The sequence below is a fragment of the Talpa europaea genome (assembly GCF_964194135.1).
Source record: "Talpa europaea genome assembly, contig: HAP1_SCAFFOLD_77, whole genome shotgun sequence".
Lineage (NCBI taxonomy): Eukaryota > Metazoa > Chordata > Mammalia > Eulipotyphla > Talpidae > Talpa > Talpa europaea.
The window spans coordinates 211,477-237,999 of record NW_028168040.1 but is presented as its reverse complement, the minus strand read 5'-3'; the positions used below and the strand labels follow the sequence as shown (position 1 = coordinate 237,999).

The 26,523-nt window shown below is 72.2% G+C and overlaps 3 protein-coding genes across 5 annotated transcripts; 2 read left to right on the top strand and 1 right to left on the bottom strand.

Annotated features, from left to right (window-relative positions):
- Positions 1 to 569: 569 nt before the first annotated feature.
- Positions 570 to 2,261, top strand: TPD52L2 (TPD52 like 2; the record flags this gene model as incomplete). Its single annotated transcript, XM_084259738.1, has 3 exons — positions 570 to 710; positions 1,443 to 1,491; positions 2,004 to 2,261. Coding segments are annotated over 3 exons (286 nt in total), but the record flags the coding sequence as incomplete, so codon positions are not given.
- Positions 2,262 to 11,942: 9,681 nt separating this feature from the next.
- On the top strand, positions 11,943 to 13,521 carry DNAJC5 (DnaJ heat shock protein family (Hsp40) member C5; the record flags this gene model as incomplete). Its single annotated transcript, XM_084259729.1, has 4 exons — positions 11,943 to 12,049; positions 12,166 to 12,379; positions 12,981 to 13,152; positions 13,418 to 13,521. 4 exons carry the CDS (start codon positions 11,943 to 11,945, stop codon positions 13,519 to 13,521), a joined length of 597 nt encoding a protein of 198 aa, XP_084115855.1.
- A 4,362-nt stretch (positions 13,522 to 17,883) lies between these two features.
- On the bottom strand, positions 17,884 to 23,498 carry UCKL1 (uridine-cytidine kinase 1 like 1). 3 transcript variants are annotated; one of them, XM_084259725.1, is made up of 14 exons: positions 23,319 to 23,498; positions 21,770 to 22,139; positions 21,504 to 21,674; positions 21,348 to 21,419; positions 21,064 to 21,253; positions 20,890 to 20,951; positions 20,410 to 20,426; positions 19,023 to 19,121; positions 18,860 to 18,953; positions 18,733 to 18,795; positions 18,530 to 18,652; positions 18,344 to 18,451; positions 18,114 to 18,270; positions 17,884 to 18,018 (listed from the first exon to the last, which is right to left on the bottom strand). In XM_084259725.1, the coding sequence occupies exons 1-14, from the start codon at positions 23,384 to 23,386 to the stop codon at positions 17,939 to 17,941; spliced, it is 1,674 nt and encodes a 557-aa protein (XP_084115851.1). In that variant the 5' UTR covers positions 23,387 to 23,498; the 3' UTR covers positions 17,884 to 17,938. The 3 variants fall into 3 exon arrangements, with proteins under 3 accessions (XP_084115851.1, XP_084115853.1, XP_084115852.1); XM_084259727.1 differs by having other exon boundaries at positions 21,770 to 22,136; XM_084259726.1 differs by lacking the exon at positions 20,410 to 20,426 and adding an exon at positions 19,516 to 19,535 and having other exon boundaries at positions 21,770 to 22,136.
- Between the last annotated feature and the right edge of the window lie 3,025 nt (positions 23,499 to 26,523).

The following is a 26,523-nucleotide window of genomic DNA, read 5'->3' as shown; positions in this document are numbered from 1 at the left end:
CTGGGAATTGGGTCGCGCAGGTGTGGCCCGGGCTCCTGCAGCTCCCCAGCCCCAGAGACGAGCCACGTACCTGTGGGGGGCTGTGCTGCACCAACTGAACCCCCCCGAAATGCTGCGCCCCTTTCCTTCTCCCAAGAAGCCAACACGCCCCGTCCAGTGACGCAGACTCCCGCCGGACAGCATGGCCCGTGGACAGCCTCCCGGGGCCCTCAGTGCCTGCTCGTCAGGCATAGCACCGGCATCTGGTGGGCTTTAGCTCACAGGTTTAGACCCCCACAGCTGCGGTTGGTCTAGGCCCCCCAGGACAGTCTGCGGCTGGTCTAGATCCCCCTCCCAGGTCAGCCCGTGGTGTCTGATTCTTCTCACTTGACTTGGCTTCTTTCTTCCAAAGAGCTGCTGAGCTCGCGTGCCGCCGAGGGCGCTGCACCAGCAGCTTTCTGGCTCTGGGCTGGGGTCGTCTTAGGTCCCCGTTGTCTTGCTCTCCTCAGCCACATGTATTTCTGGGGTGGCTGTCCCTCCTGGGGAAGGGGCCTTAGGCGCAGCGGCCAGGCCTCGTTGGGCTTTGCCAGGAGTGGGGTCTTGCGCCACCCTGTGGCCAGTGATGTGAGCCGGGGGTGCCTCCTGCTAACTCTTGCTTCCTTCTCTGCTTCTCCCACGCTTCCAAGTAGCAGCTCCTCCATCCGCCACTCGATAAGTATGCCGGCCATGAGGTAACGTACTCGGGGCACCGTGCCCCGAGCCCTCGCGCCCCCAGAGAGCGGGCAGCATGGTGCTCCTGCTGGCCCAGACTTGCCATACTCTGAGCTTCTTGTCAGCTGTGGGTGGGAAAGACTGGTGGACAGGAGAGCTGGCGGGAGGCCTCCAGAGGGGCCCCTCGCGCCGGCCTGGGCTTCATCAGCAACCATCTAGGGCTGCCCGCAGGCTCAGGCAGGGAGGGACAGAGACAGGTGCCCATACGTGGCCTGGGCCCTGCCCATGTGCTGGGACTCTGAGCGGCCACTGCAGCCCCTGGGCATTCGGGTTGGCTGCCAGCTCCTCCCCTGCCCCTACCCCTCTGCCTCCCGGACCTGTCCCTGCTGCCCTTCCCTTCGCCCCGAGTGCAGAGCACTGGGTTTCCCAGCCCCTGCGTGTCCTTGCAGCAGGGTGAGCCCGGCCGAGGGGTGTGCGGCTCCCCATGGCCCTGGCCTGCCCCACTGGCCAAGCCTGAGTCTTCTGTCCACGGGCCACTGAGTGTGACTGAGCACAGTGCTCATCTGGGGAGCCTCTTGAGGGACTCCAGCTGGCCCTTTTCCCAGAGACTGCCCCCTCCCTCTTTACCCGTCATGTTTTTACAGCGGGATTTCAGGATGCTGTCAGAATGCTCTTTCAGATTTAGGGGGCAGAGCAACCGTCCGCTCTCTACGCCCACACCTCTTCCTCTCTCTCTCTCTGTTTCTCAAAAGGAATTCCGCGACCTTCAAGTCGTTTGAAGACCGAGTTGGGACCATCAAGGTAACTGATGGGGCGTGGCCGCCTGAGGGCCAGTCAATGCAGGACTGATCTAGAGACCCCATGTGCCTTGCCCGGCTGCCCAGGGTCATCTCAAGGGTCTGGGTGGTGCTGAAGCAGCTGAGGGTGGGCCGCTCCCCACGGGCCCTCCAGGGCGCTGCCTTCCTCCCGTCCTGCCCACGCTTTGTGCCCATCGGCAGTTCCAAGCACGTGTTTCAGGGACACACCTGTAGCTCCTAGTGTCCACAGGGCAGCCGTGTCATGCACACAGAAGGTCAGGCGTGAGAACCGCAGCCCCAAGAGCGCCTCACCCACGGAAGCATGTGGCATGTGGTCCCGGGGACTGGCCCCTGCGCGCCGGGGCCTCTCCAGAGGCACACCTGGCCGACCCCGTGCTCCTCTGCACGGCTCAGCTGTGTCGTGCCACGTGAGCTCAGGTTGAACCCCAAGGCACAGGTTCAAGCCTCCTGCCCTCAGGCCATCTCAGGTTTGCCTCTGTCTCTTCCTACCCGTAGACCAAGGTGGTGGGCGGCAGAGAGAACGGCAACGACAGCCTTCCTTCCCCAAATGGGAGTGGCGACAAGCCCCTGCCCGACCCCATGCCCTTCTAAGCCTGCAGCAGCTCCGCCCGGCCGCGGAACACGTGCCAGCACACTCTCACCGCCGACGGGAGCACCGCGCCACCAAACCGCCAGCAGCATGGCGGGGGCCTCCGTCCACCTGGCCACGGCCGCTGCGTCAGCCACAGTCAGAGGGCAGTTTTGTGTGCAGACGCTTCCCACGGAAGTGAGCAGGTGCGGCAGGTCACTGCGCCACCCCCCTGGGGCAGGGCAGCGGGCCGGGCAGCCTGAGCGAAGCCTGAGCGCCCCGTGGCCCCCTTGGAAGCGCGGCAGAGGCATGGGGAGCCCAGCGGCCCTCCCAAGGCATGGGCAGGAAGAGCCTCCAGGAACCTGCTGGCCTGCAGCCCTACCCCAGGGCTGAGGGGGACACGGAGGCCGCCCACCACGCTCCCAGGGCACGCGCTTTGCTTGTTAAATGTAGTGGGCGGTTCAAGAGCGAGACTCAGCAAAGCAGCTTTAGCCTCATAGAGAACATTATTTCTTTGGACTCAGCTGAAATACAAGCCTTACGTCACCCTCCGCTCCCCTGTTTATAATGTTTTTACATGTAAAGCGGGTTCCTTGTGGCCTGAGCAGAGATCTGGGGCCACCGCCGCTCGCTGTCACACTCTGTCCCGGCATGAGGCTTCCCTCCCGGTCGTCCACGGCTCTGGGGTGGCTGTGAGCCGGGTGGGGCTCTGCGGGGCAGGGGCTGGGTGTCCTTCCTCACAGCTGCCCACCCCGTTCCCGGCCTTGTGCCTTCCTGGCTCATAGCGGGCAGAGCCTGGCTGTGGGCATCAGCCCGCCTGGGGCCCTTGGTGTGCTCCGGGGCCCGAGCCACTGGGCGCGGGAAGGGCGGGCTTGCTTACCCTCTCTTCAATAAATCTTTTCTGGGGAAATTGTTGGCTGTGGTGTCGCTGCTTTGAGGGGGACGGCAGGGTGGGCCTTGTGGGCCCCCACCCGCAGGGGCAGCGGTCACTGGTGCAGGCCTGGGGGTCCCGGAGGATGAGGAGGCACTAGCGAGGTTGCAAGATGGGTCAGGCACGAGCCTCAGGCATCCAGCTAGCTGGGCTAGAGGCCAGGCAGGTTCACCCCCTGGCATGGAAAGGCTGGTCCCCGGGAGAGGGTGCCCACTGCCCCTTGGGCAGCACAGGCGACACCTCCCACAGCCCCCTTGACTCGGGGTCATGCAATGACAATGCAGGTAAATGTCCTGGGCTGTCCAGCAAGTGAGCTGGGGGGTGGGGAGGGTGCAGACACTAGGCAGCTGTGTCTGAACGTGCAAGAGGCTGTGCAGGGATGTAGGTGGGGTCCCTGTGGTAGCCCTAGGACCACTTGCGGGTGTCCCCATGTCAGATCTACTGGATACAAGCGGAGAGCAGGGACCTCCCTGCACCCCTCCCCCACGTCATCCCGTGTGGGCCTGCTAGCCGAAACCTGCCTGCTCCGCCGCCCGCTTGGTTACGTGCAGTGTGGCCTCCAGAGCGAGGTCAGAACCCGGTAGGTGATCTGACCTAAAAGGATGTAGGATACTGGCCCCAGCAAGGCTCCCTTCAAGTTAAACAAGAGCAGGATGCGGGATTGCCCTGGGGAGTGGGCACACATCTTGGGGTGTGACAGGGACCCCGGGGATGCTGACTGATGTGCCACCAGGCGCCCCAGAGACGCAGCGGTGGGCACCTTGTAGATAAGACGAGCCGCGGCCGGGGTCAGTTACAACGCTGGGGGGTCAAGCAGGTAAGAACGCCTGGTCCGCAATCTCCTGTGCCCGCGAAGCCCTGGGTGGCTGAGCACATTTTCAGGCTCACCCTTTTCTCTGCCCGGCCCTGTGTATTGATGCGGCAGGATTGGTCTGTCACGAAAAGGCCAGATCGGGGCCTCCCCGGTGGCGCAAGGGGTTAAGCGCCGCGCTGTGAAGCTGGCCGCAGCCGCTGCAGCGCGAGTTCAATGCCCAGGCCGGCGGGGAGGGCCCACAGGGCGCGGCGGACCTCTCCGGTCTCCCCGCTGCTCCCCTCAGCGGTGGATTCCAGTCAGTCCGCCCGTTCTGCTCCCCGCCCCGTCTCCGGGGAGCCCTCTCACCCCGCACCTCTGGCCTGCACCCCGGCCTCGTGCGCATAAATAAATCTTGGGGAAAAAAGGCCTGATCGTCCTTGCTGGGCAGCTGCCCGCGCGGTGCCGCCCGCCCCGCCTCGCCGCTTGGCCGGCGCAGCCCCGGGAGCGCAGCCCGGGAGCCGGGCCGGGGCCCGCGGCAGGGATGGCGCGGGGCCGCGCGCGGGCCAGGCAGGCCGTGGGGGGCCCGGGCGAGGGCCGTGGGGGGCCCGGCCAGCGGGGAGGCGGCCCGGGGCCGGCGCCGGCCAGCGCAGGGCGTTTCGGCGAGCGGACGGGGCGGGGGAAGCCCCTGCGGGAGGCGGCCTCGGGGCCGCGCCCGCCGGCTCCCGCCCCCGTCCTGGACGGGGTGGCGACGTCAGAGGCCGGGCGCGACGCTCGGGCCCTCGGGACCGCGCCGGCCGCCCCCCGCCCCGCCCCGCCCCGCCCCGCCCCGCCCCGCCCCGCCCCCGGCGGCCCTTCCGGCCCGCGCTCGGGCCCCGCCCCTGGGCGGAGCCTGCGCCCGCCGGGCCCTCGGGCCCCGCCCCTGTGGGCGGGCCCTCAGCCTCCCTCCTGGGCGCAGGCGCGCCGGCCCCGCCCGCCGCTGCCCACGTCCTTCCGGGGCCGCGCGCGCCGGTGCGTGAGCGTGCGTGGGCGAGCGTGAGGGTGCGTGAGCGTGCGTGAGCGTGCGTGAGCGTGCGTGAGCGTGCTCGCCCCCGCCGCCCGAGCCGGTGCTGCTCCGCGCCCTCTGCCGCCGCCGCCGCCGCCCGGGCCCCGAGGCGCAGCCGGTAGGAGCGTCGCCAGCAGCGGGCGGGGCGGGCGGGCGGGCGGGCGGGGAGCTCGCGGGCGGCCGGGCGGGCGCGGGGGCGGCGCGGGGCCTGGAGGACGGGCGGCCGCCCGGGCCTCGGGCCCCGCGCCGCGGCCACCTTTGTCCTGCGCGTGCCCGGCGGCGCGGCCCGAGCTCCGGGGCGGGCGGGGCCCGCGGGGCCGCGGGAAGGGCCGCGCGGCCGAGCGGGGCGCGGGGCGGGGGGCGCGGGGCGGGGGGCCCCGCCCTGCCCGAGGCCCCGGCCCCGCCGGCCCGGCCCCGCCCGGCCCCGCCCGCGGCGCCCCCCGCCGCGGCTCTCGGTGCTGTGCGCGGGGCGCCCCGGGTCGAGGGGAGCCGAGCCCCCGGCGCGCCGGCCCGCGGGCTCTGGGCGCTGCCCCCCCCGGGCCCCGGAGCCGCGGGACGGTCGTTTCGAGGCGGGCCCGAGGGACCCCGGCCCGGGCTGCCGCCTCGGGGCGCCTCGGGGCGCCGGCGGGGGGGGCGGCGGGCGGGCGGGCGGGCGGGGAGCGCGGTGCGCCCCTTGCGCAGCCGCCGAGGACGGGCCCCCTCCAGGGCCCCCTCCGTCCCGCGCCCGCCCCGCCTGGGCCCCGCCTGGGGTCGTGGCAGGTGCTGTGGGGCCGAGGCCGGCGGGGCGGGCGCGGGCCTTGGGGGCGCGCGGCTGGGTGTCCCCCCAGACTGGCCGGTGCTGCCCGAGGGGACCGCCCGCCCCGCCCCCCGGGCGCCAGACCCGCCCCCCCCACCTTCCCGCACCGGTCAGGGCGGCTGGTCGCCCCCTGCGGGGCATTCGGGAGGGGAGGCAGGGCCAGGCCTTTCCAGGCGGCCGGGGCTGAGACCCGAGCGCGGGCCGGCGCGCCTGACCCCGGGGGTCCCTCTTGCCCCCGCACACGGTCCTCAGGCCTGACTTCTCAGCTCGTCCGAATGGCTCGGGTTTCCAAGAACTCGCGGGCGTCAGTGGCTCTGAAGTTGCGGACACCGCCGGCCCCTCCCCCTGTCTCCTGCTGGGGGCTCTGGGTCACTTGTCCTGGCGCGGGAACCCGACTTCTTGTCCGTCCGGCGCCGGTTGCGAGGCTTGGGCAGCCTCTTGAGAGTCGGGCTCCACGCGTGTCCCGCCCCACCGCGCGTCCGCCCCCCACCGCCGCCTTGGCAGGCCTGGGGGAAGTAGGGGGAGTGTCTGGGCGTGGGGTGCCCCACCCCCGTCTCTGCCCTGTGGCCAGGCCAGCAGAAGCCGGGCAGTCCCGCCTTATCCCGAGCTTGCGTTGCCTCAAGGCGGGGGCTGAATCCAGGTCCTGGGGCCCGAGACCCCCTCCCTTCAGACAGCGGGCTAGGGGAGGCCCCCGTGGGACAGTGGACGCCGCCTCTGGCTTCGGGCGGGCCCTTCCGCCGTTGGGGGCTTCACGCTGGTGACGGCTCTTCAGAAGGCGCCCCGAGTGCCCCGCCGCGCTCGCTTCCTCCCCAGGGTCCTCCGGTGAGCCGTGGAGGCGGCGTCCGGACACCCCCCTCCAGCAGCGTCCTTGGTGGCCACGTGGGGCCCCAGCGGCTGCTGCCCCTGCCGTGGGCTGCCTTGTTAGGTTCGGGTTTTCTTTTTCTTTGCCAGTTGGCGATAAATTTTGCTTGTTCCTTTGAAGTCAGGAAGGGGCAGGCTCTTCCATCAGGGCCGCCTAACGCCGCGCGAACGCCGTCAGCCCTGCTGACCGAAGCCAGCCGAAGCCGTGCTGCGGATGCAGATGCGCGCGGGCCGCGTCTCTCACCCCTGCCCGAGGCGTGGCGCCGGCCTCCGCGGCCTGGACTGAACGAGGCCGTCTCCAGGCGAGGCTCACACCACCCCTGGGTGCTGAAGTCGGCGGAGCACACGTGCTCCCCGTCGGAGATCGTGTTTCTTCGTGACGTTCACCAGGAGGGCTCGTCCCGCGGGCAGCAGGGCGCCCACTTTGTGACTTTACAGCTGGGGAAACAGCGGCATGTTTGCCGGGGCTCAGTGGCGGGGGGTAGGGGCAGCCTCCGCTGTGTGGGTGATAGCACGGGACCAGCTGGACACCCCGCCTGCCCTGCCCCCAAGAGCCGGCGGTCCTGACGACGCTTCTGCCCGTTGTTGGTGTCGGGCGGGACACGCCCCCTGCCTTGGCTCTGACAGACGTGCGTCTGCAGCGAGGGTCACTCACACGTCCCCAGGGCATGTCTGGCTGGCCCGCCACACCACCTGGCCTGGAGGTGGGGGCCGAAGTGTGAATGGGGGCTCACCGTGTGGGCGCGCACGGCCTGCCCTGGGTGGGACCAGGGTCACACCCGGGAGGGCCCAAGTGGGCCCCTCCTACACCGCCGCCCGGCCTGCTGGGCCCACCCGCTGCCCCCTGACTGGGCTGTGGGTCTCTGCCGGCCTCGCCCCGGGCGGCCCCAGGGGTGCAGGCCAGATGTGCAGCAGGTTGAGAGAACTCAGCGGAGACAGCGCTGGGAACAGATCAGGTAGATTCCCCGAAACACTGCTGAGGAGCGCGGCGGGGAGACGGGAGAGGCCTGCCGCGCCATGTGGGGGTCTCCTTGGCCAGCAGGGATCCAACCGGCACTGCAGGGGCTATGGACCGCTTCGCCGGGCGGCGCTCAACCCGCTGCGCCACTGGGGAGGCCTGTCCCTGGCGTTTAGGGAGTGGAAGGGGAGCACCCTTTGCCTCTGAAGCAGCTCTAGCTCGGCCAACGCCTGTGTGCGGCGCGGGCGCGGGGGGTCTCGCCCGCAGGCTTCCGTGAGCGCCGGGGAGTGGCCGTGCCCCTGCGGGGCTGCTGCCCGTCGCGCCCTGCCTCGGCCCTCGGCGGCTGTCAGCCAAGGCCTGGAGCTGCAGGTGCAGCTGCCCCAGGAGGAGAGGGTCTGCGTGTCCTCGCCCGGCTGGGTCCCGCGGGGTCGGATTCCCTTCCTGCCGCTCGGGGTCAGCGGTGGCGTGGGCAGGACGGGGTGTCTCCCTGGGCACCCCTGCTCCCAGCATGGGCTCCCTGTCTCCCGCGGGCACCTGCGGCGGCTGCCCGTCCCTCCCCCCGCCCAGCGCGGGGCCATGGGCGGCGTCTGCCCGGGGAGTCCTACCGGGATGGGTGTCGCGGGGCGGGTGGGACTGGGGCGGCCAGTTCTGAGCTGCGCCTGTTGACCGCGGGCCGGTAGTGTCCTCTCAGAGTGGGGGCGCAGGACAGGCCTCTGTGGCCAGGTGCCGGCCCTGCTGCTCGGGGTGGTGCTTCCCGCGGGAGCCACAGCCCCATCTGCCCCCCCCCCGCCCGCTCCAGGGCTCCCCTCTCTGGGGCTTCCCGTCTCACGCGTTTTGTCTTTACAGTTAGGAAGGAAAAGTAAGAGCTTTCAGGTGTTTTTTGAAATTCCCGTTTGCTGACTTTAGAAATTCTTTACAGTTGGGGCCTCCCTGGTGGCCCAAGGGATAGTGCCAGGCTGTCACTGCCATGGCCTGTGTCCATCCCTGGACAGGCGCTGACCCACGGGGCGCAGCAGACCCCTTCTGCCTCCCCGCTGGCCCCTCAGCACAGCTGGGTCCACTCCTGCTCAGCCCCCAGCTCTGAGAAGAGTGGGCACTGGGGAGCGCCCAGGCCGCCGCAGCGGTGCCCGAGGGTTTGTGCCGCCCGCCCAGTGCGGGGAGGAGGCAGGTGGGGCAGCGGCCGGCGGGGCCGAGGCGCTGCCCCCTTGGGCACTGGCCGGCCTCCCCCTGTGCAGCCCTGGAGCTGCCAGAGGCCGGTCCTGCCCTGCTGGCCAGCGAGTGGAAGTCGGGCAGGGGAGGAATCCGCGCGGGGAGCATCTGGTGCTTCCGGAGCGCGGGGCTGACGGCTCCGCTGGCCAGCGGCGAGGACAGACCCCGGGGCAGCGCCCCTTCGAGCCGCGGGAAGCCGGCCCTGCAGGTGCTGTTTGTGGGGTTGGCCCAGGGGGTGAGCCCTGCCTGGGGGGCAGCGGCTGGCGGGGGACCCCCAGGAAACGCGGACGGTGGGCATCGTGGCGGAGGGCGTGGGGGTGAGGGCTGCAGTGGAGGCCCGGCCGACACCTGCCCCCAGCGCCCTCTTGGTCTCGTGGGTAAAGCCCGGGGTCGGGCCGGCTGCAGCTACCCTGGCTCAGCCTGCCGGCCTGCGCGGCCCTTTCTGGCTCCCCCGCGCGTCCTAAGACGCCGGGCTTGGCTGAGCTGTGCAGGGGGCGCTCGCTGCCCGCGCCTGTGCCCGGGCTGTCCCCTCGCGGCTCTCTGCCCCATGCGCCGCGCCTCGGGCCTGGGGGGACCAGTCTGTCGCTAAGTGACCCCGGAGGCCCGCGCACGCGCGAGAGGCAGCCCCGAGGTCTCGGCCGCCGCCTGTCCGCTGCGGGGGCTGGGCGGGGGGCACTCCGCCGGGCTGAGGGCTCCGGACCCCAGGGCCTGGGCGCCTCGGAGCGTGCTGGCGTCACCCGCTTGCGGTCCTCTGGGGCCCAGTGGTCAGCTGCTGTCCAGGGCGCCGGGGATGTCCTGAGCCGCTTCCGGAATGGCCTGGACACAGTGACCGTCGTTCTGCGGCCGCTCTGGACGCCGCCGCGTGGCCGGCGCCAGTGGCAGAAGGCGCATCGCTGGCAGGTCTGTCTTCTGGACTCGTCTGAGTGCCAAAGCTTGGCACTGAGGTGGGCAGTGCTGGCCCCGCTGTCCAGTTCCGTGGGCACATCCCAGTCCTGGGGCTGGCAGAGGTGTGCCGCCTCGACACCAGCAGGCGTCCCTGGGCCCTGCGGTCCAGCCGGCCATCTGCAGCCGCCCTGGGGCTCGCCCGAGGCCATAGCCTGGAGCTTTCAGAACCGGCCTCAGGACCCTTGCCCAGCCTGGAGCCTGTCAGACTCGGGCTCTGTGTGCCGTGGCCCGGCCAGGGGCCATGCCCTCCGCCTGGCTTGTGCCCCTGTGGGGTTGCGGGGGGTCCAGGGCCAAGGTCCCTTGCACCTCTCCAGCTTGGCTCCACCTTGCCCCAGGGCCCCGTCCCGCCTCTGATGGCCCCTGGTCCCTCCGGCTTGCCCATGGCCAGGCTTTGTTCCTCCATCCGCAGAGGCTGTCCATCTCGTCTCCCAGCCCCTCCCTGGGCGCTGCCGGGCCCTTGCCTGCATGGCGTCCTGGGGGTCTCTGGCCCAGCACCAGGGGCTCTGAGGGAGGCCTGAGGCCTCGCAGGCGTCGGGGATGCCCCTTCTGCCTGCCCCCCCAGGACCACTGGCCGTCTCGGGCGAGGGGTCAGCACACCCAGGTCCAGTTTGCATTCCCTGCGGGGGTCTGGGGTCGCCTGTCACCCTTGGGGCTGAGTGCACGGGCTGCGTCTTGGGGGGCTGCCCGGGCCCTCACCGATGCCCACTTCTGTGTTTCGCAGTTTCAGGTCTTACTTCCTAGTCTTTGGTGCGTTTTGGACTCCGTGTTCGCTCGCCCGCGTGGCCACGAGGGTGCGGAGGGGGTTGGCCGCGTTCCCAGCCGGGCCCTCGAGCCTCGGTTCCTGCAGGCAGCGGGGCCGAGCTTGGTTTCTGGCGTGCTCGGCCCGTCCCCCGCGATCAGGGGCGAGCCGCGTCCCTGTGGCTTGCGCTCGGCCGCCCGCTTGGGTGTGGCGCCCCGTCCGGCTCCCGAGCTGCCCCGGCGCCGCCCGCAGGGCCCTGCCCAGGGCTGGGGGTGCTGCGCTGCCCCCTCAGCTCTCGCTTGTTCTGTTTCTGGCTTTTCCTTGGCTCGCCTGAGCCCGCCCTTCCTTTTTTCTCACCTTCCCGCTCCCGGCAGCGGGCCCCGTAGGGCGAGGGGTCAGCGCCCGGGTTTGCCACTGGCCCCTGGGGACGCTGACTCCTGGTTTTGCCCTCGTGGGAGAATTGAACGGGCCGCCCCAGCCCGCCGACCACCGCACAGAGGGCAGCCGCCCCGGCCTCCACATGTCCGGGGCCAGCTGGGTGGGCATCCGGCGCTCGGTGGCGCCCGCCCCAGGGGTCTCCAGGGCCAGCGAGGGTGACGCCCACGCCCACCGCGGGGTCACAGGCAGCTCTGTTTCGCCTCAGTGTCCCCTGGGCCCTGCCCAGACCCTGTTCCGGGCTTCTTCCTGCCCCTGTGGTTTTGCCTTTGCAGCGTCTGACGTGCTGGGGCCCCGGGAAGGCGGCTTCCTGCAGACACGCCGCAGGGTCAGCTTCTCGCTGCTCCCTCGGGGCCTCGCGTGGCCCCTGGCTGCTGGGGTGGCGCTGCGCCCCAGGAGCAGCACGGTCTCCCGCGACGCGGCCCGCGGCCTTGCTGATTGATCCACGTCACGTCCGTGGGCTCCTGAGGCCCTTCCGTGTGAGCAGCCAGACGGCCTGTGCGAGGGCCGCGCCTGGCCAGCGCCCCGGCTGGCGCTGCCTCCCGGCGTGTTTGTGCTCCAGGCCCCCGGCGCGGCCCCCACCCCCTTGGGCCGCGTCTTTCCTTTGCCCGCCGCCTCCAGAGCCCCAGCTGGGGAGCCCCTCCCGCCTCTGGAAACGTTTGCCTGAGAGCAACGCGCCGCTTCCCCGGGGCCGCCCTCTTTTCTGTCCGCGGTTTACCCGTTTCCCTGTTGCCAAAGACCCACTTCCCGGGTTGTGCCACGTCTCTGCCGTGGAGCCGCCTCGTCGCCCGACACGCCCCCTCCCTGCCCGTCCAGGCCCGCCCAGCGCTGTCCAGCTGCTGTGTCAGGAACGGCTCCCGGCGCCCCCCCAGGCGGTCAGTTCCTGGGGTGTGGACGGCCCCGCGCCCTGCGCCTCGGCGGCGGGGGCCTCCCGCGTGTGAGGCTGTTTGGAAAACGGGACTCCCAGCAGCCGAGAGCTTCTCGCAGGCAGCGGTGGTGGGAGCTCCCGCCCTTACCTGGCCCGGCGCTCCGCCGCCTCTGGGCGTTTTCTGCCTTGAGGTTTGGCCGGGGGGTCCGCTTGGGACAGCCTTGGGCGTGGAGCCGGGCGCTGACCGGGGCCCTGGGGCGCTGACCGTCGTGCGCCCGCAGGTGCCGACATGGCCGACCAGCGGCAGCGCTCACTCTCCACCTCCGGGGAGTCGCTGTACCACGTGCTCGGGCTGGACAAGAACGCCACCTCCGACGACATCAAAAAGTCCTACAGGTGAGGGGGCCGGGCGCGGCGAGCCACTCGGCCGCCGGGGGGCAGCACGGCTCTTGAGGAGGCGCGGGGTGGGGGGGCGCCCTCGCTGGGCAGCGACCGGGCGGCTTGGTGTGCAGGAAGCTCGCCCTGAAGTACCACCCCGACAAGAACCCCGACAACCCGGAGGCCGCGGACAAGTTCAAGGAGATCAACAACGCGCACGCCATCCTGACGGACGCCACCAAGAGGAACATCTACGACCGCTACGGCTCGCTGGGGCTCTACGTGGCCGAGCAGTTCGGGGAGGAGAACGTCAACACCTACTTCGTGCTGTCCAGCTGGTGGGCCAAGGTGAGCGGGCGGGCCCGCCGGACGCGCGGCCGCGGCTCCCTTGGGGGTGAGCACGTCTCTCGGCGTCGCGTCGCCTCCTGGCAGAGCCCCGTCCCCTGGCGGCCGGAGGGGCCCTCGCTCCGCGGCGTGCCGTGCCGCTGGAGGAAGCCCGCCGGGGTCCCCCACCAGCCCCGCCCCCGCCCCGCGTCTGTACCCTGCCTCCGTGCCCGGTTGACGTCTGTGCGTCTCCTGTTAAGTCCCTTTGTTACAGGGCAGGTGGGGGGCACCCCAGAACCCTCAAACTTGCCTGTTCTCAGTAGGTTCTGCCGTCCGCCACCGCCTCAGGGCAAAGCACACTAGAGCGCGAGGCCGTCGGCGGGGAGGCGCTTTAGTGCAGCGCGTGCGAGGGCAGGGGTGCAGCTGATAGAATAGCTCCCGAGGCACCCCCCCCCCAGCCAGACGGGAGCCCCCCCAGTCTAAGGCACCTCCTGGGGGGCCGGGCGGAGAGGAGCACCTAGGGACCCGGACGCGGGCCACCACGGCCTCTCCTCACCCTCTCCCTTCCGAGCGCCGCCTCCCGGCCCCCGTCCAGGCAGGGCCGGGCTCACTGCTGTCCCCGCAGGCGCTGTTCGCCGTCTGTGGGCTGCTGACCTGCTGCTACTGCTGCTGCTGCCTCTGCTGCTGCTTCAACTGCTGCTGCGGGCGGTGCAAGCCCAAGGCGCCCGAGGGCGAGGAGGCCGAGTTCTACGTGTCCCCCGAGGACCTGGAGGCGCAGCTGCAGTCGGACGAGCGGGGTGAGTGGGGCCGGGGCGGCGCTGGGCCCGGGCCGAGCGGGCCCTGACCACCCTATCTCGTCAAACAGGAGGGCCCTGACACTGTGCGGGAGTGTGTGTGGTGCGGCGGGGCCTGTTGAGGTGTGAACGTGGACAACGGAGGTAAAGGCAGACTCGGGCGGCCCCACCCGCCGCGGTGGTAGGCGTAGTCGGGCCGCGCGGGGGGCCCGGGCCGCCAGAGCGCTGAGGCGCGGCGCTGGGGCTCAGCCGGGCGCTTGCTTTCCAGAGGCCACAGACACGCCCATCGCGGTGCAGCCAGCGCCGGCCACAGAGACCACCCAGCTCACGGCCGACTCCCACCCCAGCTACCACACCGACGGGTTCAATTAGGCGCAGAGCAGCGGTGGTGAGAGGACTGGTCAGCGCCTCCGCCGCGGAGTCTCGGGCCGCAGCGGCGGGGACCGGGAGGGCGCGCTGGCCCTCCCGCCTCCGTGCCCGCCGCCCACCTCCCCGCGAAGTGCGTAGCATGCGGTCTTTAAAGCAGTTTCGCTGCGGTCAGCTTCCGTCTTCCCCGTGTCAGTAGCATGTGTGGGTCGTGTCCACGTCTGTCTGTCTGCGGCTCCGGCCAGGTCGGGCCTGACGGGCCTGAGGCCGCGCTGCTCCGCCTGCCTGGGCAGGGTCCCCCCGCTCCCCCCCCCCAGTGCTGAGACCGCAGTCCCCCGCGTCCCGTGGCCGGCAGCTGTCCGCTGAGGAGCGTCGTCACCAAGCTGCGGAGGCCGCGTTTCTACCTTCCGAACGGCCCGGAGCGGCCAGCGCTGGTGGGCAGCCCGGCCACGTCCTCTCCCCCCCACCCCGCCAGCCCTCACATTCCCGCAGGCCTGCCTGTCCTGTGGCCCTCGGGGGGGACCTTGGGGGCCCTGCCGTCCCAGCCGGGCAGCTGAGCGTCGGGTGGCCGCCTGCACGAGCGCCTCCCGCCCCCTTCGCCCCTTCATTCAGCACCAGTGACCCGGACTGAGCTGGACACATGGGGTGCCGGGGGAGCCGCTGGACCAAAGCCTGCTCGGCCGCACAGGCCTTCTCCGGCCCGACGCAGCAGCCCAGCCTCCCGCAGCCCTGGCTCCTGCCCGCTGACCTGCGGCCCCTGCTTGCCCGCCACCTGCCCCGCCCCAGGGCCGTGCCAAGGGGCATGTCCGGAGGAGCCGGTGTCGGGCTGTCCGCAGCCCTTCGGCAGCCGTGTTGGTCCCGTCCTGTTGTTCTGGCTCACTGAAAGCGGCAGGATGCCGGCGGGGGAGGGGGGCCGCTGTGCACACTGGACCTCGTGAAGAGTTGAGACGCGGACCCCCTGGTTTGACCACCCGGGACGGGGAGGACTTGGGAGTCGTGTCGCGAAGCAGGGGGAAGCCTGGACTGCGCTGCGGCGCCCTGGCCGAGGCCCCCGCGGGCGCCGGCTCTTCCTGGCACCTCTGGCTGTGGACTTCCCGCCGGGTTGCTGGGAACGCCAGCGCAGGCGGGGGCGCGTGGGGCGCAGGCTGGAAGTCGGCTGAACCCAGACTCCTGCAGAACGTTTAAAAAAAAGAAGTCGCGAGGGCCGGCCGCGCCGTCCAGGGGGCGTTCCGCTGGCTCTGCGGGCAGCACCTCTCCCCGTCTCAAGACTCCTGCTTCCCTGGCAAGTGGAGCGCGGCGGTGCCCTTGGGTGTGTCCCGCCGCCTGAGGCCGGTGCTGGCCCGCGGGGGCGCTGGCCAGTGTGCGCCGAGCGGCGGGGCCGCCGCGCCTGCTCTGTGATGTGCCGCCTCTTGTCTCCCTTCTGTCCTCCCTCCGTCTCCGCCTGCGTAGATAGTGCTGCTTAGCGTGTGGTCTCTGATCGGCCGGGCAGTGCCCGCTGGACCTGAGGGGCAGAGCCAGAGGGCGCTGGCTGGGCAGCAGGCCCCTCGGGCGTCACCCCTGGGGGTGAGGGTGTGGGGTGGCCGGCCTGGGGCGTGCCCGCCCCGCACATTCCTGCCCATGGGGCCGTGGGCCTGCCATGGCGCGGCCCGCCGGGTGTCAGGGCCGGGTGCCCCGTGTGTACATATGTGCGTGTGTGTGTCCACGCCGCGGGCGGGCGGCCAGCACAATAAAAGTCGGCTCCAAACAGCCTCCGGTTTCTTGGTGAGTTGGGCGGGAGTGGGCCTGGGGAGCCCCGGGACTCGAGCAGGTGGCTGGAAACCCCCTCCTGTGAGCCGTCACCACCGGTTTCGGCACCTTCCCGGGCAGCAGCAGCCCCTGGAGGGCGGGCGTGGGGGGCGGGGGGCGTGTTGGCGCCTGACGCGGGCCCGGCCGTGTGCCCAAGCGCAGGCCAGGTGGGCCTCCCGGAGCCTCCCGCCCGGAGGCTGGCCGAGCCAGGGGCTGCTCCTGGGTCTCCCTTCTGTTCTTGGTTGGAATCCCGTGAAAAATGCCCGCAAGGCAAGTTTATTATAAAAGGGAAGGGGCAGGAGAAGCCGGGCGCCCGCTCGCTCAGGCCCTGCCCTTGAGTGCTTGGACGCCGCGGCACCCCGTCCCCTCGCTGGAAGCCCTGACCCGCGCAGCTGCCGCAGGGGCTCGTCGTGTGCCTGGGCTGAGGGGCCCGGGCCCGCAGAAGCAGCCTCTTCTCTCACTGGCGCCCTCGACACACACACACACACACACACACACACACACCCGCGCGCAATCCAGAACCCCTTGGGGCGCGCCCCAGCGACCTGATCTTGGCCTAGGCTTGGGTCTCTCCACCAGGCAGAACACGCCCCAACGGGTGTGCTGATGGGGTGGGTCCACGGACCCTGCCCCTCCCCTGGGCTGCCGCCCACTGCCCAGTGCTCCCGCTGCCTTGGCTAGGGCCAGGGCTAACCCCTGCCCGCCCCTGCGGCCCGCGCGACCGCCTCTGGCACACCTTGGGGGACTAAGCAGGATTTGGGTGGGGGCAGCGCTGACCCGCGGCGGGGCCTGGGCCTCCCTGGTCAGAACCGCCTCTGCCAGACGCCCCATCCACGCCGATGCCCCATGGCTCGAGCGCCTGACCACTGCCCCAGGAGCAGCACCCCCACTGCCCTGGCCACCTCCCCGGGCCGTGGAGGTGGAACTCCCCGGGGCCAGCCCTCCCCTCGGCCACAGGACCCCTGGGGCCTCGGGGCACCGGCGCCGGAGCCAGGCCCAAGGCCCCCCCGCTGTCCCATGGAGGCCACTGCGAATCCCGGCTCCCGGCCCAGCCCTCCCACTCCCGCCCACCTTGGCTTGGTCTTGGAGACCCCCTGGCTTGCCCCGGGGGCCCTGTGCCCCCCGCCCCCAGTGCAGGTGCCCGGTGGTGCTTCCCGACTCCGGGCGGCCCCAGCCCCACCCAGGCCTGCCTTCCCCAGCCTGGCCATGTGCGCCCAGCGCCGGGGCTGGGCCGTCCCCTGGCGGGCACCCCGGGCTCCCTCGGCTGTGGCGGCTGCTGGGAGGGGTGGCGCCTCCCGGGCTGACGAACCTGAGAGTGAACCCCGGACTCAGCATTCTCAGGCTGGACAGCCCTGGAGGCGCCGCCTGGCCCCGTGTCTCCCGCAGTCTCTGGACACTGGAGGAGTGCCAGGTGCTGCCCCTCAGCCTCTGCCATCCCACCCCTGGGCTGAGCCCCCGGCGCTGGAGGCTGCAGCACCGCGTCCCCTCGCTGGAAGCCCTGACCCACACAGCCGCTGCAGGGGCTCCTCGTGTGCCTGGGCTGCGGGGCCGGGGGCTGCAGGAACAGCCCCTTCCCTCACTGGCGCCCTCGAGACCCCCGGGCAGTCAGAAAGCCGCCCACCTCCACCCACCCGTCCTGGCAGGAAACGGGCCCAAGAGCCCCCTCAGCCTGTGGCCTGGCCGCCAGAGCCGCCCGAGCGCGGCCAGTGTTCAGGCCTCGGTCCCTCTCCCCGGGGGCCGGCCCAGGGCAGGTGGCTGAGAGGGTGGGGCCGCGACCCTCAGGCCGCTGCCTGCTCCCCCCGCCAGGCCTGCCGGTGGGGGCTGCCCCTTTTCTGAGCAGCACTCCGGGCTCTCCAGCAACGCAGGCCCCCATCCCCAGCAGGCCCAGGGGGCCGCTGCCGCCCACTGCCAAGCAGGGCGAGGCTTCACTGGGGCCGGGGCCTGAGCGAGCGCCGTGGGGCCCTGGAGACGGGCGAGGGTCTCACCAGGCTGGGGGAGTCCCCTCGCGCGGACCTCGGGGCAAGCTGGTCCTCGAGCCTGGTGCCTGCCGGCGCCCGGACTGGCCTCCCCCGCCCCCAGCGCGCCCTCGGCCCGCCACTTCCTGTCCCCGCCCATGACCGCCCCCACGGCCCCCACGGCCCGGCGCCAGGGCCAGGCCTGCAGGACGGAGGTGGTGCCGCCAGGCGGGGCCGGCCGAGGTGCGCCGGGGCAGGCTGGCCCCCGCAGGCCGCCCAGAGGCCACGCAGCTGGCCTTCACCCCGGGCCGGGGCAGGGGCGCCAGGCTGGGCGTGGCAAGCCCGAAGCCCTGGCCGCCTCACCTGCAGCCGGGCCGGGGCCCAGCGCCCAGGGCGGCCCCCTCCCTCCTGCAGCGCCCGCGCGGATTTCCGCCGGCCGAGCGAGCGGCGGCGGGGCGGGGCTCCGAAGCCCGGGGCCTCCGTCCAGCCCCGGTGGCCACAGCGGCACCTGCACAGCCAGGGCCGGCCACAGCGCGGCCCTCGCCGAGCCCGAGCGGGAGGACGGCCCGCCCGGGGGCCCGCACGACGCGGTCCCGAAGCGCCCACCCCCGACGGACGCACGGACACGCGCGGGCAACGTCTCTTTAATCAAAATACGTCTGGGCGGCCGCGGAGCGCCGGGGCTAGCTCGGGGGGGCCGCCTCGTCCTCGTCGCTGCCGTCGGGGGCCGCGTCCGTCCCGAAGTAGCGGTCGCCGAAGTTCCCTGGGGACGCAGAGGCGGGGCTGGCTCGGCACCCCCCCCCCGCCCCGGGCCCCCCCACCCCGGGCCCCCGCCCCGCCCCGCCCCGCCCGGCTCACCGATGCCCGGGATGATGCGGAACAGGTCGCTGACGCGCTTGTCCACGGCCGTGGTGATGATGCGCACGCGCGGGAAGGCGTAGGCCACCGAGTGGACGCCCATCTCCGCCATCAGCAGGGACAGCAAGAAGATCTTGTCCTCGGGCACGTCGTGGTCCTGGGCGCGGAGGCGCTGGTCAGCCCGGCCCCCCGCCGGCCCCCCGCCCCCCGGCCCCCGGCCCGCCGCGCACCAGCAGCACGCGCACGGCCATCATGGCCGCGGCGCCCGTGGACACGGTGCAGTCCATCAGGATCACGTGGTCGTCGCTGATGTCCTTCGGCAGCCGCAGGTAGTGCAGCTGCAAGCAGGCGGGGACGGGGTCGCCGCCAGCCCCCCCGGCCCCCCAGGCAGCCCCCCAGGCGCCCCCCGGCCCCACCTCGGGCTCCCCGGTGAGCTGGTTGGTCTGGATGAGGATGGTGCCGATGCGCACGTCCTTGCACACGGCCCGGAGGGCGGGCTCCATGGTCTCACCGGCCCGCAGGATGGACACGCCTGTGATCTGGGGGCCGGCGGCACTGAGTGGGGGGCCGCCCCCCGCCCCGCCGCGCCCCGCCCCGGCCCGGCCCCGGCGCCGCGCACCTGCTTCCCGGCGTAGCACTTGCCGCGGTAGTCCCGGCCCTGCGGGGTCTGCACGGCGCAGTCCTGGGGGCGGAGGGGGTGAGCCCGGCCCCGGCCCCCGGCCCGCCCCCCGCGCCCGCGCGCCCACCTGGAAGGGCAGGAAGGACAGGGCGTGCTCGATGAGCAGCCGCATCAGCCGCTTGGAGTAGAAGATGAACTCGTCGCGGCTGGTCTCCCGGTCCCTGCGGCGGCGCGGGTGTGAGCGGCGGGCAGCGGCGCGGGCCCTGGGCGCCGCCGCCCGCCGCGCTCACCTGATGATGGTGTGCATGCCCCGCACCTGGGGGGTGCTCTTGAGGACACTCAGCGTCCGGGGCAGGGGGTGGCACTGGTGGGCGGAGGCCAGCGCGGCCCTGGGGACACAAGCCCGGGACTCAGGGGGGCTCCTCCCGGCCGGTCCCCATGCGGACACTGGGCGGTGCAGACAGCAGGGGCGCGCGGGGTCCCCAGCCACCTGTGCTGACCCCAGGAAGGCCCCGACCTACGGCCGCCGAGGTGACCGGACACAGGGCGGCGGCGCCGAGCGCCAGGCAGGAAGCAGGGCTGCGGCAGAGCCCCCGCCCCAGAAGCGGAAAGGGCCTGCAGGGGAGGGGGAGCTCTGCCCGGCCCAGATCCAGAGGCACGGCCGGGCTTGGTCCCTGGTGGCACCCCAACCCTCCCAGGTGACCCCCAGCCCTCGGAGAGGGCGCACCCCATGGGGGCATGCCGTGCGGGCCCGCGGGCAGCCAGAGCACACTCGGTCCTCACACATCCCAGCGCAGCTTCCTCTGCTCGCCAGGCGGTGTCCCGGGGACCAGGGCGGGAAACCCGGGGTTAGAGAGGAGGGAGAGAACAGAGAGAGACCGCTTAGCGGGGAGCACGGGTGTCCCTGTGGCCACCGGCTGGGCTGCGGGGGGCCCTGGCGCCTTGGCCCCTACACCCACACCCGTGGCCCCAGCGCCCCAGGCGGACCCGCACAGGGCGAGGCGGGGCCTGGAGCCCGGTGTTTCTGGGCCTGAAACCCCGGGGTCCCCTGCAGGGCGGGTCTCGGGGCGGCAGGAGGCCGCGCACCTGCAGGAGGCCGCCCTGGAGCCGTTCCCACGCGGTGTAGGGTCCGAGTGCTACCAGCTCTCCTGCCAGGGCTCAGCCCCGGGCTTCCCAGCCGCAGGGAAGCCAGGCCAGGCAGCCGAGCCGGCCACGGCGAGGAGCCAGGAGCCGTGTTGCCTCAAGCGCAAGGGGCTGGGCCTGTGAGGCCCCAGCCCCTCCAGCTCCTGCGGGCCGCGCTGCCTGGGGGCTGGGGTGGACAGGGCTGCCCCTCCCCGGGGGAGGCCAGACCAGGCCTTCCAGCAGCTGAGGGCGAGTCTGGGGCCAGCGCTGCGGGGCCCGGCAGTGCTGGCTCAGGCCGACCTGGGCCCAGGGCACCCAGGAGGAGCCTGCAGAGAAGTCTGGGAAGCCCAGGGTGCTGGCCCTGGGGGGGCCCTGACCCTCCGTGCAGGCTCCTCGGCGGTAGCCAGGACCTGCTGAAGCTGTGGGGGCCACCACCGCCCTTCGGAGGCAGGAGCAGGGCTGCCGCAGGGGAGGACCGGCCGTGACCGTCCCGAGCCCAAGCTCCCCTGGACGCGGGAAATGCCGCCGCCTGCTGGGCGGGGCGCGAGGTCTTACCTGACACTGAGCTCTCGCTGCGGCGGCGACCCAGAGAGATAAGGGAACGGGCGGGCGTCAGTGACGGCGGCTCCCCCGCACGCCACCGGACAAACAGCCTGTCGCCGCCGGGACCCAGCCCTGCAGCCCCCCCCCCCCCCCCCCCCGTGTGCACGCGCTGCCCAGCACCCGGGCCGCAGGAAGGGCCGGCTCCACCTGCCCCCCCACCCCCCCACCGGCTGCACAGGCAGACCCAGGGGGCCGGGGGACCCTGTCAGGAGGCCGGCCCAGAGAAGCAGGTGGTGCTGCCTGGCTCATGACACGGCGGGGCTCGGCACAGACACCAAGGGTGCCCTGCAGGTTGGGAAGGGCCAAGAGCGCCCTCTTCTGCGTGAGGCCCAGGTCTGCGCTGCCCCCACCCCCGGGCCCAGGCCTCTGGCTGCAAGAAGGCCGGGCAGGGGCTGACAGGCTGGCCCCGGAGTGGGGCTGCAGGGGGCTCACCTCCTCCAGCTGGCTGTGCACATGCTGCACGATCAGGTCGATGGCCACAGCGTTCCCGCTCCCTGGGGCGCAGGGCGTGACTGGCGGGGGCGCCGCGTGCTCCCCCCAGGGCATGGGGTGGCTGGCGGGGGCGGGGGGCAAGTGTTCCCCCCGGGTGCGGGGCAGCCATCTCACCTCGGGGCACCACGATGTCGGCCACCCGCATGGTAGGCTGGATGTACTGGTCAAAGGCCGGCTTGACGAACTTGTTGTACTGCTTGATGACGCCCTCGATGTCCCGGCCCCGCTCGCTGATGTCCCGGCGCAGCCGCCGCACCAGCCGGATGTCAGAGTCCGTGTCCACGAAGATCTTCATGTCCAGGAGCTGGCGGGGCCTGGGGCTCAGCACGCGCCCAGCACCCCACTCTGGGAGCGCGCCCGTCCCGCGGGACGCGCAGGCAGGCCAGGGGCGCCCTCACCTCCAGCAGAGTCTTGTCTGCAAAGGCCATGATGCCCTCGAAGATGATCACGTTGGCGCCGTACAGCGTTTTCTGCCGACAAGGCGGGAGCCCTCAGCTGCCAGCCTGCCCCACCCCCTCCACCCCCCACCCCCCACCCCCGCGCCCGCTGCCTACCCAGTCCTTCTTGCGACTGTGTGTGGTGAAGTCGTAGATGGGCACCTTCACGCTCTTGCCCTGCTTCAGCTTCTTGAGGGTGGACACGATGAGGTCAAAGTCGAATGCGTCTGGGTGGTCGAAGTTGAAGTTGTTCTGGGCTGCCTGCTCCTGCTGCTGCGGAGTCAGCACCTGCAGAGGCACGGGGGTGCTGCCTGCTCCTGCCGCCGCGGGGTCAGCACCTGCGGGGGCCTGGGGGTTGGCACGGGAGTGGGGGGCAGGTTCACCTTATAAAAGGAGTCCATGGACAGCAGCACCACCCAGGGCACGTCCAGCGCCTCGATGATCATCCTGGCCACTGTAGTCTTCCCAGATGCGCTGCCGCCGCCCAGGCCTGTGGGGAGGGGACTCGGGCAGGTGCTCAGATGGCCAGGCCCCCCGCACCCCTGCATCCCCTGGCGCTCACCGATGGCGAAAGCCTCCTTGGACTGGGCACCGTGCTCATTGTACCAGGGTGGCCGGCCGGCCGTGTAGATGGTGCGCTTGCTGGTGCGCAGCAGCGGGGGCTCCGACTTGCACTGGCTGGTGGTGCGCTTCCGGGGCGAGCGCCTGGCCCCCACGGGCGGCAGGAGCCTGTCCAGGGACTCTGAGTTGCTGCTGCGGGAGGGGACAGGCCAGCTCTACCCAGGCCCATGGCCCACCCTCGGGCTCAGGCGGGTCGGAGGGAGGGAGGGAGGGAGGGAGGGAGGGAGGGAGGGAGGGCCTGCCCTGGGGGCGGAGGACGGGGCTGTGGAAAGACAGCCTGTCTCCACCGCCAGGACGCTGTCCTGCTCCCAGAGCCTGGGCTCCCCAGGGAAAGGCCAAGGGCCAGAGGGTACAGGCTGGGGACCAAGGAGGCGCCAGTTCCCCGTCCAGCAGTGCACCCCCGGGCTCCGCATGTGGGGAACTGGGCAGGGGCGCGGGAGGGGAGGCCCCGGAGCGTCTGAACGCTGGCCCTGTGGCTCAGGCAGCCAGGCAGGGCAGCTGGGGGCTGTGGGGTGCAGCCTGGCTCCAACAGCAGGAGCACCGGCCTTTCCCCCGGCGGTCCCCCAGGGACCCCGCACAGGTGGGGCCGGCAGCTGAGGCTTGGGGCCTGAGACCAGAAGGGGCCGGCGGTGACGGCTCTCAAGGCCGGAACTGGGCCTGCTGCACAGAAACAGCAGACGCGTCCGCCCCAGGGAGCTGCGGCTGTGCCGGGGGACAGGCCGCCCGTTGTCAGGGCAGCCAGGTAACCAGCCGGTGCCAGCAGCTAGCGCTGCAGAGGGGAGCTCTGCAGCCGGCAGGTGACCCTGCTGGGGACCCTTGCCCGGGGCCCGCTCTCCAGGCCTTCTGATTGCCCCGGGGTTGGCCTCGTGCCCCAGCGAGGAGCCCTGACGATGCCACCTGGGGACCCGGCCTCCTGACCAGTCCTCCTCTCCGAGGTAAGGACCAACCCCCGCTGCAGAACCCTCTGGGGCGTGTCTGCAGACACCCAGCCTCAGGGCTTGAGACGGCCTGATGCCGAGCAGGGCCCCCACCTTCCTCTCAGCCTGGTGCCTGGCTCTGAGCCTGGACCCGCAGCAGCCTCACCTGTCCTCACAGCAGGGCTCCTGGGGTGGAGGAGTCTCGCACACAAGACCCCATTCTCCTGCTCCCAGCAGGATCCCTTGGGCCAAAGGGTCAGCCCAAGGACCCAGCTCGCTGATGCCCCATGCCCACAGGCTGTGCCCTCCAGGCCCCCAGGAGCGCCTGCCCAGCCCACCTGTGCCGAGGTCTGACGGAGCGAGCGGCCGTAGAGACGGCAGGCCTGCCACTCACCTGCCTTCTGCTCCAAGGGCCCAGCACCCCGAGATCCTGATGCCAGGGTACACAGGGGGGCTGCTCATGGCCGGGACGCAGGGTGACCCTGTGTGTGTGGGTGCATCACCACCAGCCTGAGACCCACAGTGCCCCCCTGGACAGCTCAGGAACTCTCCCACCTGAACTGCCTCTTCATGGGGGGGGGGGGGGGTTCTGTAGGGGGAGGCCCAGGGAGCCCCCGTGCCAGAAGAGCCGGGCCCAGGCCACAGGCCTAAGCGGATCAGTGCTGGGGGCCGCTGGCGGGTATTAATAGCACTGACCCTGCGGGGAAGAGGGGCCTCGTGGCCGCGGACCAGGCAGCAGCCGCAGCGCAGGGCAAACTGCCCCCACCTGGCACAGGGGCCACCGCCTGCCCACTGAGGCCTGCCTGGGGCTGCGATGCACCCTCCTCACAGGGCGGGAGCCCTCAGGCTCCTCTGGGTGCAGAGTAGCTGAATGTCAAGACGGGTGCCCCACCCCCGCCCCAAGGTGCCTCCTGGAGGCAAAAACAATCCTGAAACTCTACCCTCTGCCGAGTCCAAGAATAACTGCTCTGCCCCGCCCCAGGGGGAGGCTCCAGCATCCCTCAAGGCCAGGGAGGCCCAGCCTTCACAGGGACACAACCCCTCCCCACCCTCAGCAGTAGCCTTAGACTCTGCTCAGATATGCACTGTCTGGTGCCCCGCAGGCCTGGCCTCCACTACACCCCTCATAACCAGACCCGCAGGAAGCTCGAGAGAGGAAACTCCACACCAGGGCGCGGGGGTGGGGGTGGGGGTGGGTGGGTGGTGGCCTCTGCTGGCACTTCCAGGGGCAGGGCCGCTTTGCTCCCAGGAGGTCACCCTCCTGCCCTCCAGCCCAGCAGGCCTGGTTCATGTCCAGGAGACTGCAGCTGAACCAAGAAGGGTGGGGGCAGGCAGGTCGGTCCAGGGGAGCCCAGGATGGGGTCCCAGCTGCCCAGGGACCTGCCCTGTGCTGGCCCAGAAAAGGGAGGTGCTGGGTGAGCCCCGGTGTACAGCTGCTGGTCAGCAGGCCACCTCTGGGGGAGGCCTTCTTCACCGCTTTCTCCTTCAGGTGTGCAGGGTCGAGGTTGGTGGCTGGCCTCAGTTTCCTTCCCTGAGCATCAGTGCCCACCAGAGGCCCATGGAGTTAAAGCCCCTTGGTGAGAAAGGAGTTTCTTTGGGAGGCAAAGGAGCCAACCAAGGGCTGTCAAGCTGCCCTCCCTGCAAGCCAGTGAAGCCAGCAGCATCTCGGGAGTGGGGGCACACAGGTGCTGCTGCTGCTGTCGCTCACAGAAGGGAGGTCCACCGTGCCGGCCCCTTGCTGTGCCTCCCTGGCGTCCAAGGTGGCCCTCCCACACTGGTGTGCAGGAGCACCAGGGCCTCCACCCATATTTGACCCCCTGCCTGAGCTAAAGGGCCGGCAAGGCACGGTGAGGAGTGAAAGGAGAGGGACCTGGTGTCCAGCCCTGCTTGTTGGGGTGGAGGGGCTGGGAGGCTACGGCCGGAGAAGCGGAAGCCGGCTCCAACCGTCTCCCCACCCAATGCCCTGCCGGCGCCCATCCCCCGCCCCACCTGAGCACACCAGAAGCCTGGGGGTCGGGGGGGGGGGGGGGGGACGGGCCTCCCGGTGCTGCAAGAGCAGATGACCCGGCCCGGCCGAACCCTCGGGGCCGGTCGTGAGACGGATGGCGGCGGCGGGCGGTGGTCGGGACGGCGCGGCCCGGGCGCCTGGCGCCGCGTCTGGGCCCTGGAGCCGCCGGCGGCGCCCGGTCGCCGCAAGGGCCCACCAGCCCCGCTCACGGGCGGGGGCCCCGGGGGCGTCCCCGAAGCTGGCGCGGCGCCGCCCCGGCCCGACGCGGGTCGGGCCACCGCCCTCGGCACCCCGCGCCCCGCCGGCCGCGGCCGCACGCTGACAGCCCGGGGCCGGGCCACGTGGGCCCCGCACCGCGCTCCGAGGGGCCGGCCCCGCGCCTACCGGTCCTCGCCCGCGCCCTCGCTCCTCTCGGCCGGCCGGCCGGCCCCGTCCCCGGCCGCGGGGGGCGGCGGGGGCGACCGGGGGGCGTCCGCGGAGGACGGGGGCGCCGCCGCCATGTCCGAGGCCGCTCGGGCCGCCGGGAGCTGTGGTCCGCGGCCCGCGTCAGACACGCGCGGCGCACTACAACTCCCAGCAGGCCGCGCGCGCGGCGCACTACAACTCCCAGCAGGCCGCGCGCGCGGCGCACTACAACTCCCAGCAGGCCGCGCGCGCGGCGCCCCCCCAGCCCCCACGAGGCCGCGCGGGCGTCGGCGCCCCCCAAGCAGGCCGCACGGAGCCGCGGGAAAAGCCGATAAACGTTTATTGGATACAGTCGTCCCGTCCGCAGCCGGCCCGCGCCGCCCCGCCCCGCCCCGCCCCGCCGCGGGCCCGGGCGCAGCTGCCGTCGGAGCGTCTCGCGAGACACGCGTCGCAGCCGGGGCGGCGCGTCCTGTCCGTCCCCGCGGCGGCGCGGGCCGGGCGGGCAGAGGTAGATCTCGCGGCGGCGCGGCCCGGCCCGGCCCGGCCCGGCCCGGCCCGGCCCGGCCGCCGCCCGCAGGGCCCGCCGCTGCAGCCGCCCTGGCCGAGTGGGCGGCGGCCGCGCCCGGGAGGGCCCCGCCGGGGGCCGCCCCGGCCACTTTCAAAGTAAAGCAGGGGGTTAAAGTGCGAAACCAGGTGCCGGGACCCCCACCAGGGCCCCCCGTGGACTTGAGGGTGACCTGGAAACACCCCCCAGCAAAACCCAGCCCCCCAACCCCCGAGGGCCAAGTGCCTGAGAGGCTGGGGGTGCAGCTGCCGCGCCCGCCCTCCCAGCCCGCTGCCCCTCCGCGGCCGCTCCCCGCTCCCTCGTGGGCCCGGGAACCCGGCGCAGGCCCCGGCCCGGCCCGGCCCGGCCCAGCCCAGCCCAGCCCAGCCGCGCCCGGGCTGCCCCCTTGACTGACTCCCCTCGTGCTGCACCTGCCACGCCAGCCCAGGGCCCCGGGGGGAAGGGGGTCTTCTCTGCATAGCCTCCCAGCGCCCCAGGCCAGGGCTGCCCAGGATGGTGGCACGTGGCCAGAGGAAGAATCGGGTCAGGCTGTGCCTCCACCAGCTCCCACCCCAAGACCCCCTCCCAAGGGCCGGGAGAGGCGGGGGACCCAGTACCAGCGCTCATCTCCAGGGGGTCATG

Coding starts and splice junctions, on each gene's coding strand:
- UCKL1 (XM_084259725.1), bottom strand. CDS start 23,386: ATGAGCAGCCCCCCTGTGTACCCTGGCATCAGGATCTCGGGGTGCTGG. Junction 20,952..21,063: donor CGACATCGTGGTGCCCCGAG/GTGAGATGGCTG, acceptor CCTGCGCCCCAG/GGAGCGGGAACGCTGTGGCC. Junction 18,796..18,859: donor TGTCCTTCCTGCCCTTCCAG/GTGGGCGCGCGG, acceptor CTCCGCCCCCAG/GACTGCGCCGTGCAGACCCC.